The 12,187-nt window shown below is 38.1% G+C and overlaps 1 protein-coding gene across 1 annotated transcript; it reads right to left on the reverse strand.

Annotated features, from left to right (window-relative positions):
* Positions 1-4,431: 4,431 nt before the first annotated feature.
* LOC148071625 (tumor necrosis factor alpha-induced protein 2-like) lies at positions 4,432-6,632 on the reverse strand. The gene is made up of 7 exons (XM_087799741.1): positions 6,547-6,632; positions 6,317-6,428; positions 5,352-5,462; positions 5,218-5,271; positions 5,034-5,119; positions 4,840-4,966; positions 4,432-4,626 (listed from the first exon to the last, which is right to left on the reverse strand). The coding sequence occupies exons 1-7, from the start codon at positions 6,630-6,632 to the stop codon at positions 4,432-4,434; spliced, it is 771 nt and encodes a 256-aa protein (XP_087655867.1).
* Positions 6,633-12,187: the final 5,555 nt, after the last annotated feature.

The following is a 12,187-nucleotide window of genomic DNA, read 5'->3' on the forward strand; positions in this document are numbered from 1 at the left end:
GGAGAGCAGCAGCACCCAGAACAGCACCAAAAAGGGATATGATAAAAACAAGATTCAATTTTCAGGTTTCATGGTAAATGGATAATTAAGTAAATACAAAACAGAAAATAGACATTTCTTCTCAACAAAAACAACTTTTACCTCATGTTTAGTTATTCTTATTTTATGAAAAAAAACATTTGGATCTTCAATCGGTTCTAATTTGTTGTGTTCCTGTTTGGTTTCTCTACTTAAAATTGAAAATGAAGTAATTTTACATTTTTAATCTATGTTTGCTGCAGCCAAATGATGTAAAAATGTGTAATAGATACATAAAAACTTTTTACCGAATACGATCTTTCCTCACATGTTCTTTTCGAGCTTCTCAATGATTATTAATAATAATGATCTTTATGGACATAACACGTTTCAGACTGAGAGTAGCGACACTATTCTTTAAATAATAGTAAAAAACAAACATTATTTAACAATAAGAAACAGCACCAAAAACATTAATATAATAAAAAACAAGATTTAATTAAGTAAATTGGGTTTAGACTTTGGCGTCACACCGAGGTACTGCCCCCTGCTGGACACCATTTGAAAAACAAAACGGAAAACTACTCCTAAATAAGTTGTTTTCGAGTAATAATGCAAAATTCAATTACAATCGCTGTTTCTTAACTAACCTTTATCTACTAGGTTCTGGTAGTGAGTGATACATGGGCGAAAAATTAGGTGAAATAAGGCGGCATTAGCTTAGCTACATGCTAACGTCATGCTACAGAGGTTGGATTAAATAAACGAATAAGCTTCGAAAATAATAAGCCAAATTGATAGATTAATTAAACCATATCGACGATAGTGAGATGTTTATTTCCCCGTGTAGCGACACAAGGATCTCAACAGGATAAAAAGGTTGTCGTGGTCAACGTTGACAAGTGTAACGGCTAGTTTTAGTGTTAGCCGAGTGACAAGTACAAACTTGAATCAAAAACTTCGAAGAGAAGGTAACAAACAAATCTTTTAAGAAATGAAACAAATAAACAACAAAAAACGGTCACTCACGGAACATCGAGTCCTCACCGATGTACGAAAACATGACGGCGATGACACCTGCAAGTGGACGAACGCTCGCTTCTGATTGGCTGACACCTGAACCTGCGTCAATGATGACGTACACGAGGCCTTTAATGCGTCTTTATCGAAGCGATATAAAATGTAATTTCCACCTGGATTTACCGTATTTCGCATCGGACCTTCGGTAAGTATCACCTTTTCCAATTGAGTCCATCTTAGTTCTGCTTTAGCCACATTTTTGCTAACAATCCCACAACTGATCCAACGTCACTCAACACACACGTCAATAAAAAATACTTTTAATGTAATTTAAATGTAAATGACTCGTTTGAATTAGGCAGTAACTTAATTACTTTGACATGTTAATTAAAACAGCAAGAGATATTATAAATATAAATGTATTTATTTGTACAAGTAGTACAATTATTGTACAGTTTATTACCACAGATCATTGTTAGTAACATCACAATAATACACGTTTCCTAAGTGTTGTTTCAACAGTTAAGGTTTATGTTTTAATTTTGGTTTAAACATATTTTATCTGATCAATAATCTATTGTACAGATGATTTCAACAATGGACCTCGTCACTATCGATCTGAGCAGCTTCTCGTCCGAGTGGACTGATCCAAGCACGGAGTCGGACACAGTCCACTCCACGTTCCTGTCCATGATCGGGGACCTTCCGTCTGCTCCTGATTTGGACTCTGCTGCTCACGACGATCTGCTCTTGCTCAAACTCATTGAAGAGGTTGATGTCGAGCAGTTAGAGAAAGACTTGACCTCAGAGTTCAAGATGACGACGGCCCCTGAAACCCCCCTTCCAATGTGGAGCCACGACGGTTCCATCGTTTGGACGAGTGCTGTCAGAGAACACACTAAGGCACTACCATCAAGTCCCAGCTGGGTTGACTTGGGTCAACAGTGGAGTCCCCCCAGGGTTCTGGGTTCAGCCGCGACCAGCTGTGGAAGTCATGAGCCCGCTCGTCTTTTTGTAAGTGTCACACATGTTCATATCCAACTCCACGTCTTAAATATCGTCTTGAAATTAACTTTCCTTTTCATTCTAGCAACAATCAGAACATCCAGAAGACCTCCAGCCGCGCTCCTTCTCCGCCTCAGGCCTGCTCTTCCACGTTAGTCCTCACGTTTGATTCATCTAAATGCACACTTAACTCATAACAGATCTAATTGCAATGATCTGATGTTCCACCAGATGCTGTGGGGCCAGACCGTACGTCAAGAGACCAGCGAACGCCTTCATGGTGTTCATGAGGGAGAACAGGCAGATGGTAAAAAACACCATGAAGCCTAAAGATAGTGCCGAGACCAACACCATCCTGGGGCACATGGTGAGTGTCTAGAACACAGCCAGATTTGAACAAGTCCGAAAAGCTCTTGTTTGACGACCTGTTTTCCCTGTTTCTACAGTGGCGGAAGTTGTCGTCTCCAGACAAGGATTTATACTATGGGATGGCAAAGGATGAGAGAAGAATCCACGCCGAGAAACACCCAGACTGGTCGGCGGGCAATAATTATGTAAATAACTTTATTTTCTCTCTTTCTCTTTTGGTAAGTGTTTTGTTAATCTTTTTGTTTCTCTGTGTGCAGGGAAGGAAACACAAGAGGGAGAGAAAGAAGAAGAATCTTATCATCTAAAGCCGCCGTTTTAACTGCTGTACATATGTTGAGTGTAAATAAATTATTTTTAATCAAAAAGTCTTTTTGAATGCAGGAGATGATGTTGTCTACATCAGGGCTCGACAATCTTTATTGTGTAAAGAGCCATTTACGGGTCGTGTCCCGCCAAAATAAAACTCTGTTTGACGGATAAACTGAATCCTAAAAAGCTAATAGTCCTATAAAGTATATTTTACAAAAACAGGAAAACTTATTAAACTTATTAAATTTGAAGGAACACTTGCAGGATATTAAACGCAAGACAATCCGTTCTCTTTTCTAAAAAAAAAAAAAAGTCCACCCTTTATTCCAAACATTTTTAATTTAGAAAAAACATAAGTATTTTCAAATATTTACAATGTACAAGTTGCCTTGTAAACAATACACAACATTTCCAAATATTATATTAAGAAATATACACTTTTATTTTCAAATATCATCCCTTAAAAATATTGTGGCCACATGAGCAAGAACATAAATTAATTAAAATTTCAAGGGATTAATCTGCAGTATTTATTGGAATTTGGAATGATAATTTTAAAGAAGAAAACATGAGTAGGGGACACTTTGATTTCTCTTAACGTATCGTTCAGAATACTTTTCACCGTCTGTCGGTCCTCCCTGGAGATGTTTGTCTTGAGTTTCAGTAGAGCGGACACGCGTTTTTCACTGGAAAGAAATGGACACGATTCGATAAATGGCAGGTTATTCTAAAATGGCATCGATCTTTTGGTCTGGACTTTATACTCGTCCTGATAAAGTTTGTATTTTGGTACCTGAGGTCGGGATACGAGGAGGCCAGTGTGACGACTTGCATCTGTATGGCCGGAACATCCTGGAGGCTCAACACTCCCGCAATCATGTCCAGGTATTCCTTCAGCCAGTTTTCTTTGGACCTCTGCACACACATGTTTTAATAAGCTTTTAATTATCTCTTTGAAAAGTTAAATTAATTGTTTTTTTTATATTGAAAAGTTGAATTTATTTTAATTTAAAAATCTTTTTCAATAATTAGTATATTTAAAGGTAAGTAAGTAAGTAAGTGTTATTTGTAAAGCGCTTTTCGAGGCTAGACCATGAATAGCTCTTAAAGTAAGAACCAGAAATTTCAAATTGATCTTGAAAGAAACTGGCAGCCATTGAGAAACTGACAGCCATTGAAGAGTTTTAAGGATTGGAGAAATGTGAGTTCTTCTACTAGAGTGGGTCAGAATTCTTACAAAAATGTATTGCATGAAACCAAACACACCCTGTTTCATTTTACAATATCGGTTTTCATGGCATCAATCATAATGTCATCAGCAAAGGGACAATGAAATCCCGCGAGATTCTGGCGATAACTGAGGACGAGAGGATACACTCAACATATAAAGGTCATTTATATTATAGTTCAATTGGTAGCCTTTTAAATAACTATAAATATAATGAATGTTTATGTTTTGTTTAGGCTACGATTAAAAATAAAATAGAAATCAGAAAATGTATTTTTGAATTATTGGAATTAAAATATCAAACTCTACAGTAAAAAAACAATTAATTAATTTTGAAAGTATTCAAAAAATTGTAACCACAAAATCAACCTTTCAATATATACACATTATTGAATTCAATTATTTAAAAGAAACAATTAAATGCTTAAACAACAACATTTCAATAAAAACAAGTTTAAGGATAAATTCAACATATTCTAATGTCACTGAACTACGTCCATAGTTTCACCACAGTTTCTCACCTGATCACTGAACCAACGTTGTAAAGTGTCGGCGTCGCTCGTCACTCTGTCGAAGGCCTCCTGCTGCTGAGCCCGACTCCTCAGCTTCACGTCTCCCTTCAGCAGCCGTCTGACGTATTCCACCGTCACCTCCTGGTGCAGCTGTCCGATCAACTCCTGAAGACACGGATCATGAGTCTTAGCTCGTGAAAACTTTTTTTTTTTTAGCTCTTTTTTAATACCTGGTGAGAAGATTCAGGGGATGATCATCTTGTCGAACGTTGACGAGTGCAGCCAATCGTGGGTTCCAAGCTTTCTGTGGTTTGGCTGGGGCGACACAAGTGATGGATTTTTATTTTGATCACCTGTACGTCTGTTATTGACACTCACCTTGAGCGCCTGGTGGACCGGGCTCAGTAGGAACTGGTGCGCCGATTGTTTCATGTCGGCCAGGACGCTCATGCATCTCTCTCGGACGTCGTCCAGGATCATGGAGCTCTTCTTCAAAATAAAATCCCTGCAGACACATGACAGTTGAGTCACATGACCACCTCGCGGTCACACCCTGAAGTCGGAGGCTCCACCTGAATTGTTGAATCCATCCGAGGTTGGCTTTGATGAACGGTTTTCTGCTCCACTTGTTTTGCTTCATGACGTCCTCCTGGAAGTCCTTGAAACGAAAACATTAATTCATTTGAATCTTTTTTCTTTTGACGTGAGAGACGTTACCTGCACAGCGAGTCGCTCAGTTCAAGTTATACACTGGACCTTCTCTCTATCACCCACGACCATTCCCGCTGAGGTCAGCATTCCGTTGATGAGCTGAAGTGTGAAAATGAAGTCATGGTTTGAAACGTTACCGCTACTAGATTTAGCCAAAAGAATCCTTTTTTTTCAAATACCTGAATGATGTCATAGGACATGGTGAAGCTTCCGTCCTTCTTTGTCGGCTCGCTTTTCCACGATTCCCTCGCTTCCGCCAGGACTTGACTGATGAACGTCGTCATCTCTGCCTGATCAAACCAAAAAAACTTGATACGTTATCAATCACGAGTTATGATTAAATCCTACAATCTTAGGTGTATAAATAGAAAAGTGTTAAAGATCAACCGAGACATCTTATCTATAAAAACATTTGTTCCAAAGGTTGTTAAAGTCATAATACGTAAGTTTGAAAAAAAAAATGTTGGCTCCCCCTGTGTCAGAAAAATATAACTGCAATGCTGTCAAATCAGTCAACCATGCCTGTTCAAAATGACAACAATCGAACAGAAAATACATTTGAAAAAAAAAGGTTTTAAGAAAGAACTGTTTTTTAAATACTTTTTTAATTTGTAGGTATTTTAACTGTGTATTGTTTTGTTGTTTAAGCGCTTTGTGACCCTGGTTTATGGAATAGGGAAATTCCAATTTTTTAATTATTGGAATCAAAACATCAAACTCTATATGTAAAAAAAACAATTCATTAACTGTGAAAGTATTTTTAAAAATGTATTAAATAATTCAATAACTTTGTGTAGTTTTGTCTCTCAGGACAAACCTGATGATGAATGAATAATGAATGGAAATTACTTTTGTCTTGCCCATCAAAGTTGTCTTCAATGAAACGATTCACTAGTTACTAAATTAAGTCATATTGTAAGGGGTGGAGTCAATTTATACAACTTATATTTATAATAAACAAATGGTAAATTACATGTTTTTTCTTGTCTTGACCACATTTTTAAAAAACTAAATTCACTTCATACTATCAAATTTTACAACCTGAAACAAAATAACAATGCTTGGAAAATGTTTGTTTTTTTATCTTATTCTTCAATAATGTTTTACAAGCTTATATTACTGTGTAGTTAATGTGTAAATATACCTGTTGTTTGCTCAGGTACTGCTCCTGCAGCGACGCCACCATGTGGTCAGGCAGCAGACTTCCTAGAGCTTCAAAGTTGATCTCTGGCGCCAAAAGAGGGTTCTTAAACAGTCTTATAGAATAAGAAGATTATATTGATAAATATAAAATCACTTTAATTTCCAGTTAAAAACAAAGAAGGAAGTTCAAGGTAGGAATAGCATTGGTGGGGAGTTGGACGGGCAACTTACCCATAGTCAGTGACCCATTGCAGCAGGAACTTGCAGTCCTCATCCCCCAGCCCGAACTCTGCAATCTCCTCCAAGCCTTTGCTCATTTACTGGTGGTACAGCTCGGCATAGAACTGACAGATGTCCATCTCCGGAGGGTAGCAGCTCTTGACCACCTTCACGACCGTCAGCAGGTCCTCCTTCATTTGCAGGCCCATGCTGTGGATCTTCGCCTGGAGGCAGTTCTGCTTCACCGGACTGCTGAGACCGACGGGTTCTCCATTCGCTCCTCCACCAGGCTGGTGAGCACTTGGTCGTGTTGTTGCCTCCATCTGCTCTGCCTCCAGGATGGCGCCGACCCGGCCATTTGATCCACCAGTTGGTCCTGCTCCTCCTGCAGCTGGACTGCTTTCACGGCAGACACTAACACGGCCGCTTCTTGTTCCCCCTTCAGAGACTCTTGGTCTATATGGTCTGGATCACGAGAGTCTCCAGGATTTTCTGGTCCGAAACAAGCTTGAGGACTTTTTTGTCTTCCTCTGATTGACCAAACAGAAGCTTCTCTTTGTCCACCAGCTGAAGAGCTGCCTCGTAAAAGTGAGATTGCTCCAGGTCTTGGTCAAAAGAGACGACTGGAAGAGAAACAAATAAGTGGTTAGATATTGAGCGTTCCTTCTGACCTTTGCTGACTGGCCATATTTTGGGGAACCTCCAACCTCCGGCTGGGCTTCCCTCTGGGATCGGTGGCACGTGTGACGCCGCTGACCTTGACCGGAGCCTCATTCAAGCCGTTTGCTCTGCAGGAAAACCATAATACAGCGTTAAAATGACAAATGGGTTTTTTCCATTCATACATGATTTTTTCTTACACTTCTGAATATTTTAAGATGCTGAACAATCATTTTTAAGAACAAAAAAACCCATTATTTGCCATTTTGTAACCTCATCTAGAGCCTGATATTTAATTATTGGCACTAAACTGACAAACATTATCAACTTCAACTTCTATCCTCAGCCAGATTTTATGTTAAAATACATTTACATTTACACAGAAATTCAAAACACATTGTTAACGCAAACATCCTACTCACCAGATTTGTTCGTTTTGAGAGGATTCTCTTCCAAGCAGCCTTTGGCTGATGTGAGCTCCTGGAAGTTACAGTCGGGGAAATAACTCTCTGGTCCTCTGAGCGTTGGAGGATTTCTGAGGCTACAGGCTCCTCCCACTTTCCTCCCACCCCTTGCGTGCACACACCCACGCACTCATCGTACTTTCACCTTCACTTTTGTCTCGTTGTTTGCACAAGCATGCTTCTAGTTTTCATGCGGCACCTTCATTCCAGGGCAGCAACATTTGGATGACTTTGCCAGGTGTTATTGTGAATAAAGGTCACAATTTAAATCCAAGTCAAAGTTTCAGGTCAAACAAAAATTCAATTAATTAATTTCATGCAAGGTCAATAAAAAAACTTTTTTTTCAAGATATCTTTGCATTTATTTTCCTTATTATTTTTGATTTATCTTCGTTTTAGCTTCATGTCATTTTATTACTTCATTTTCATTCAAATTTCGTTTTTTATATTGAGGGGCATTTTTATCCGTCTGAGACTCGGTTTAGAGCCTCTACCCTCAAAGAAGTTAACCTTGACTTGACTTTTCACTTTGATTTAAAAAATAAATCAAAAGATCTTCATAGTCGTTTCTCCTTTCAACCTTTTAGAAAATGAAAATAAAACGAGACAAAACTGAAAAGATGTTCCACAGTGTAGTCGGTTTCAAAATAACTTTTAAAAAGTGAACAAATATGCAGTGGTGGAGGTTGTTCACCTTGACCCTGAGACAACACAAGGGATACCACAAACACATTTGTTTTAGGGCCTTCGGGGTCACCTTGACCCCCAGACAACACTAGTTCAAATTCCCGTTCTGGAGACTCTAATTATCTCCATGAACAAAATAAAAATCAAATCATAGCTTTTTATCCATTATATTGTAAATCTAAATAAACAAGGATCAAAAATGAATGATTTGAAAATTATACCTTCAGGGTAATATTATAATCATAGTTATTATATTCAAAAGTTAATACATCTAAAATGCACTTTTTATTTTTATTTGACCGAAAAAGAGAAAATATTGTGTATGAAAATATATATTTATTGACTAGTTTCAGTGCTGGAGAAGCTAATAATATGTAGCGGGTCCCAGCAGGGCCTTCGCTGACAGATATGATAATCCTGGAATTACAATGGACATGAACGACACCGGACCACAAGTGCTCATGAACCAAGTCTCTTGGATTATCTTTATTCACATATTTTCATTAAACTGCAATCGTGACTCTTCCTTTGTTCTTTTTCTTTTGCATTAGCAATGGTTTAAAAACCACTTTCAAAGTACATTTACATAAATGTCAATTTTACAATTTTCCTTTGAAAACAAACCATGTCTTTTAATCACTAATCATTTTCTTGTTATCAATCATTCCTTCACTTCCAACATACACCCTTCATTCTTTCATCAAGAATAATAATCGTACATTATGTACAGTAGATGCCATAAGTGAACACTTAATAAAACAAAATGAATCTCTTTTGCAGTTTGACTCGCCAAAACGGTATAACATATTTATTTCTGCGCGTGCTTTCAACCAGGGCGGCTCCTATAACTGGTCTGAACTTGCAGTCATGCTAGCATGCTACATATACTCCACACAATACTTTTCACACTTCATAGCACACAAATGCACAATTCAGACTCACACACCACACACACACGACTATTTTAACATATTAAATATTACCGCACAAAAGTCAAGGAGTCAAAAGAAAAATACACACAGAAGCATTTAACTACGGCCACGGACGCCATTTTAGTAATCGCCACGATCATGAACCGCAGCACTTTCTATGTTCACACACATAACTGTCATATCAAAAATCCTTATAAACAGTTTAAAGTAAGAGGAATTAAAGAAAGAGTTCTTAACCAACCTGGAATTACAATGGACATGAACGACACCGGACCACAAGTGCTCATGAACCAAGTCTCTTGGGTTTCACTTGTGCGAAGTATTGCCATGAATACCGTCGCCCGCAAGTGCTGCCACCTTGTGTCCGTTTTCTGCATGGCATTGCACATTTATCTTTATTACACCCTCTTAGTGGGACTAAACAACAAACCAAAAAGTGACAGAAAACATTATATAATAATATCTAAACAAAACACTTTTGTGAGTATCACAAATACATTTAAAATCTCACCAAGGATGAAAACTAGATTTGTTAAAATGAATGATGAATATATTTAAATATAATCTTTATGTCAACAATTTAAATAATAAATATCTATATCAATTTAAAAGAGCCAATACTATGATAAAAAGTGGGTTTGTATCCAGACATTTATACTCAACAGTGTCAAAGGTCGAGCCTGGGAGCAGGAAGTTGATGCAGATTTGACAGACAGTCATTGTTGAGAGAGAGAGGCAGGCGATGAGAATCACTGCGTGAGGAAGGTAACGTTAGCCGACAACAACTTGTTAAATATATCATTTGGATTTTGATTTGCGTGGAACTCCTGTATAACTCCTAGATGGATATCAGAAAGTTATTTGCCCGCAGCAGGGATAAAGCAATGAGGAATGAGAGGTAAGTGAAGTCCTAGCTAGCTAGACAACATAAGTGTGTCTTAAGTTAATGCTAAGTTAGCATTAACGTCATTCCTTCTATCAATATGTGAATAAAGATAATCCAAGAGACTTGGTTCATGAGCACTTGTGGTCCGGTGTCGTTCATGTCCATTGTAAGTAAGTAAGTAAGTAAGTAAGTAATTCTTATTTGTATAGCGCTTTTCCAGACCAGGGTCACAAAGCGCTTAAACAATCAAAACAATATTCAATAAAGTATATATTTTAAAGATCAAGATAAAACTGATAACACAACAGGAGTTCCAGAAAATCAAGGAAAAGCCTGAACAAATAAAAACGTCTTAAGATGTTTATTAAAGGAGTCAGTAGACTCCATCAAGCACAAAGAGAGAGGAAGATTGTTCCAAAGCTTAGGAGCAACAGCCTGAAAAGATTTCTCTCCTCTGGTTCTGAACCTTGTGCGAGGAACCGAAGAGTTTTAAGGATCGGAGAAATGTGAGTTCTTCTACTTGAGCGGGTTAGAATTCTCGCTGCAGAGTTCTGAATCAACTGCAGGCGAGACAGCTCCTTCTTGTTAAGACATGGAAACAAACTGTTACAATAGTCCAGACGAGAAGAAACAAACGCATGGATTACAAGCTCCAGATCATGTTCCGACAACATTTTCCTAAGTTTAGAGATTTTTATCAGTTGAAGGAAACAGTTTCTGGTTCCAGGATTATCATATCTGTCATCGAAGGCCCTGCTGGGACCCGCTACATATTATTAGCTCCTCCAGCACTGAAACTAGTAAATAAAAATATATTTTCAAACCCCATATTTTCTCTTTTTCGGTCAAATAAAAAAAAAAAAGAAAAAGTGCATTTTATGTATGATGTATTCATATATTTAATTTAACTTTTCAAAGAGATAATTAAAAGCTTATTGAAACATGTGTGTGCAGGGTTCCAAAGAAAACTGGCTGAAGGATTACCTGGACATGATTGCGGGAGTGTTGAGCCTCCAGGATGTTCCGGCCATACAGATGCAAGTCGTCACACTGGCCTCCTCGTATCCCCACCTCAGGTACCAAAATACAAACTTTATCAGGACGAGTATAAAGTCCAGACCAAAAGATCGATGTCATGCTAGAATAACCTGCCATTTATCGAATCGTGTCCATTTCTTTCCAGTGAAAAACACGTGTCCGCTCTACTGAAACTCAAGACAAACATCTCCAGGGAGGACCGACAGACGGTGAAAAGTATTCTGAACGATACGTTAAGAGAAATCAAAGTGTCCCCTACTCATGTTTTCTTCTTGCAATACTGCAGATTAATCCCTTGAAATTTTAATTAATTTTTGTTCTTGCTCATGAGGCCACAATATTTTTTTTTTTAGAAGAGAGAACGGGTTGTCTTGCATTTCATTTTTAAAATCAAGAGAAAGGGAAAATGTCCCATATCCTGCCCGTGTGCCTTCAAATTGAAGTTTTATTAGTTTCCTTGGTCTAAAAATCAAGTTCAAGTCTGTCTTTTGGAATATCTTACTGCTCAAAGCACAGTCTTATTAAAAAGGGAAAATACATAAGGTTTAAAATATTGCTTCTGGCGCCGCCAAGTGTCCCTAAAGTGTAGCTGCCGGCCACAACATACTATGCATTTGTTTACAAAACAAGATAAATTCTCTTGTTGAGTCAGTTTAAAAGATTATCATTAAGAAAAACAGGAGTTCTAATGTCATGTGCCGAGGTGTCAAATGAATGTTGTTATTGACGCACCGTTCTAGAACAATACCTGGACGTCATCAATGTAAGATGTACTGCCTTCTCAGCCAACTTGTTTCCTTGTTTTTATTTACTATGAATGATGGCTGAACCGAGACGAGTTGGCGAAGACTTCAGAAGCAGAAGTTACTGTAAACACGTCCGCTGAGAATCACCGCTGCAGGGAAAAGGAGGAGAGGAAAAGCCCTCTGAAGGACCGGGAATGGCCCCACATTCCAGTCATGGTCCATAAAAATAGTTTCCTATTT

This window comes from Callionymus lyra, chromosome 9, assembly GCF_982586985.1.
Source record: "Callionymus lyra chromosome 9, fCalLyr1.hap1.1, whole genome shotgun sequence".
Classification (NCBI taxonomy): domain Eukaryota; kingdom Metazoa; phylum Chordata; class Actinopteri; order Syngnathiformes; family Callionymidae; genus Callionymus; species Callionymus lyra.

What these genes read in the sequence shown, in the direction of transcription:
- LOC148071625 (XM_087799741.1), bottom strand. Translation starts at nt 6,632, where the DNA reads ATGAGCAAAGGCTTGGAGGAGATTGCAGAGTTCGGGCTGGGGGATGAG. An exon ending in CAATGGGTCACTGACTATGG is followed by an intron (nt 6,429 to 6,546) that starts GTAAGTTGCCCG and finishes TTATTCTATAAG; the next exon opens with ACTGTTTAAGAACCCTCTTT. An exon ending in CGGTCCACCAGGCGCTCAAG is followed by an intron (nt 4,627 to 4,839) that starts GTGAGTGTCAAT and finishes CCGTGTCTTCAG; the next exon opens with GAGTTGATCGGACAGCTGCA.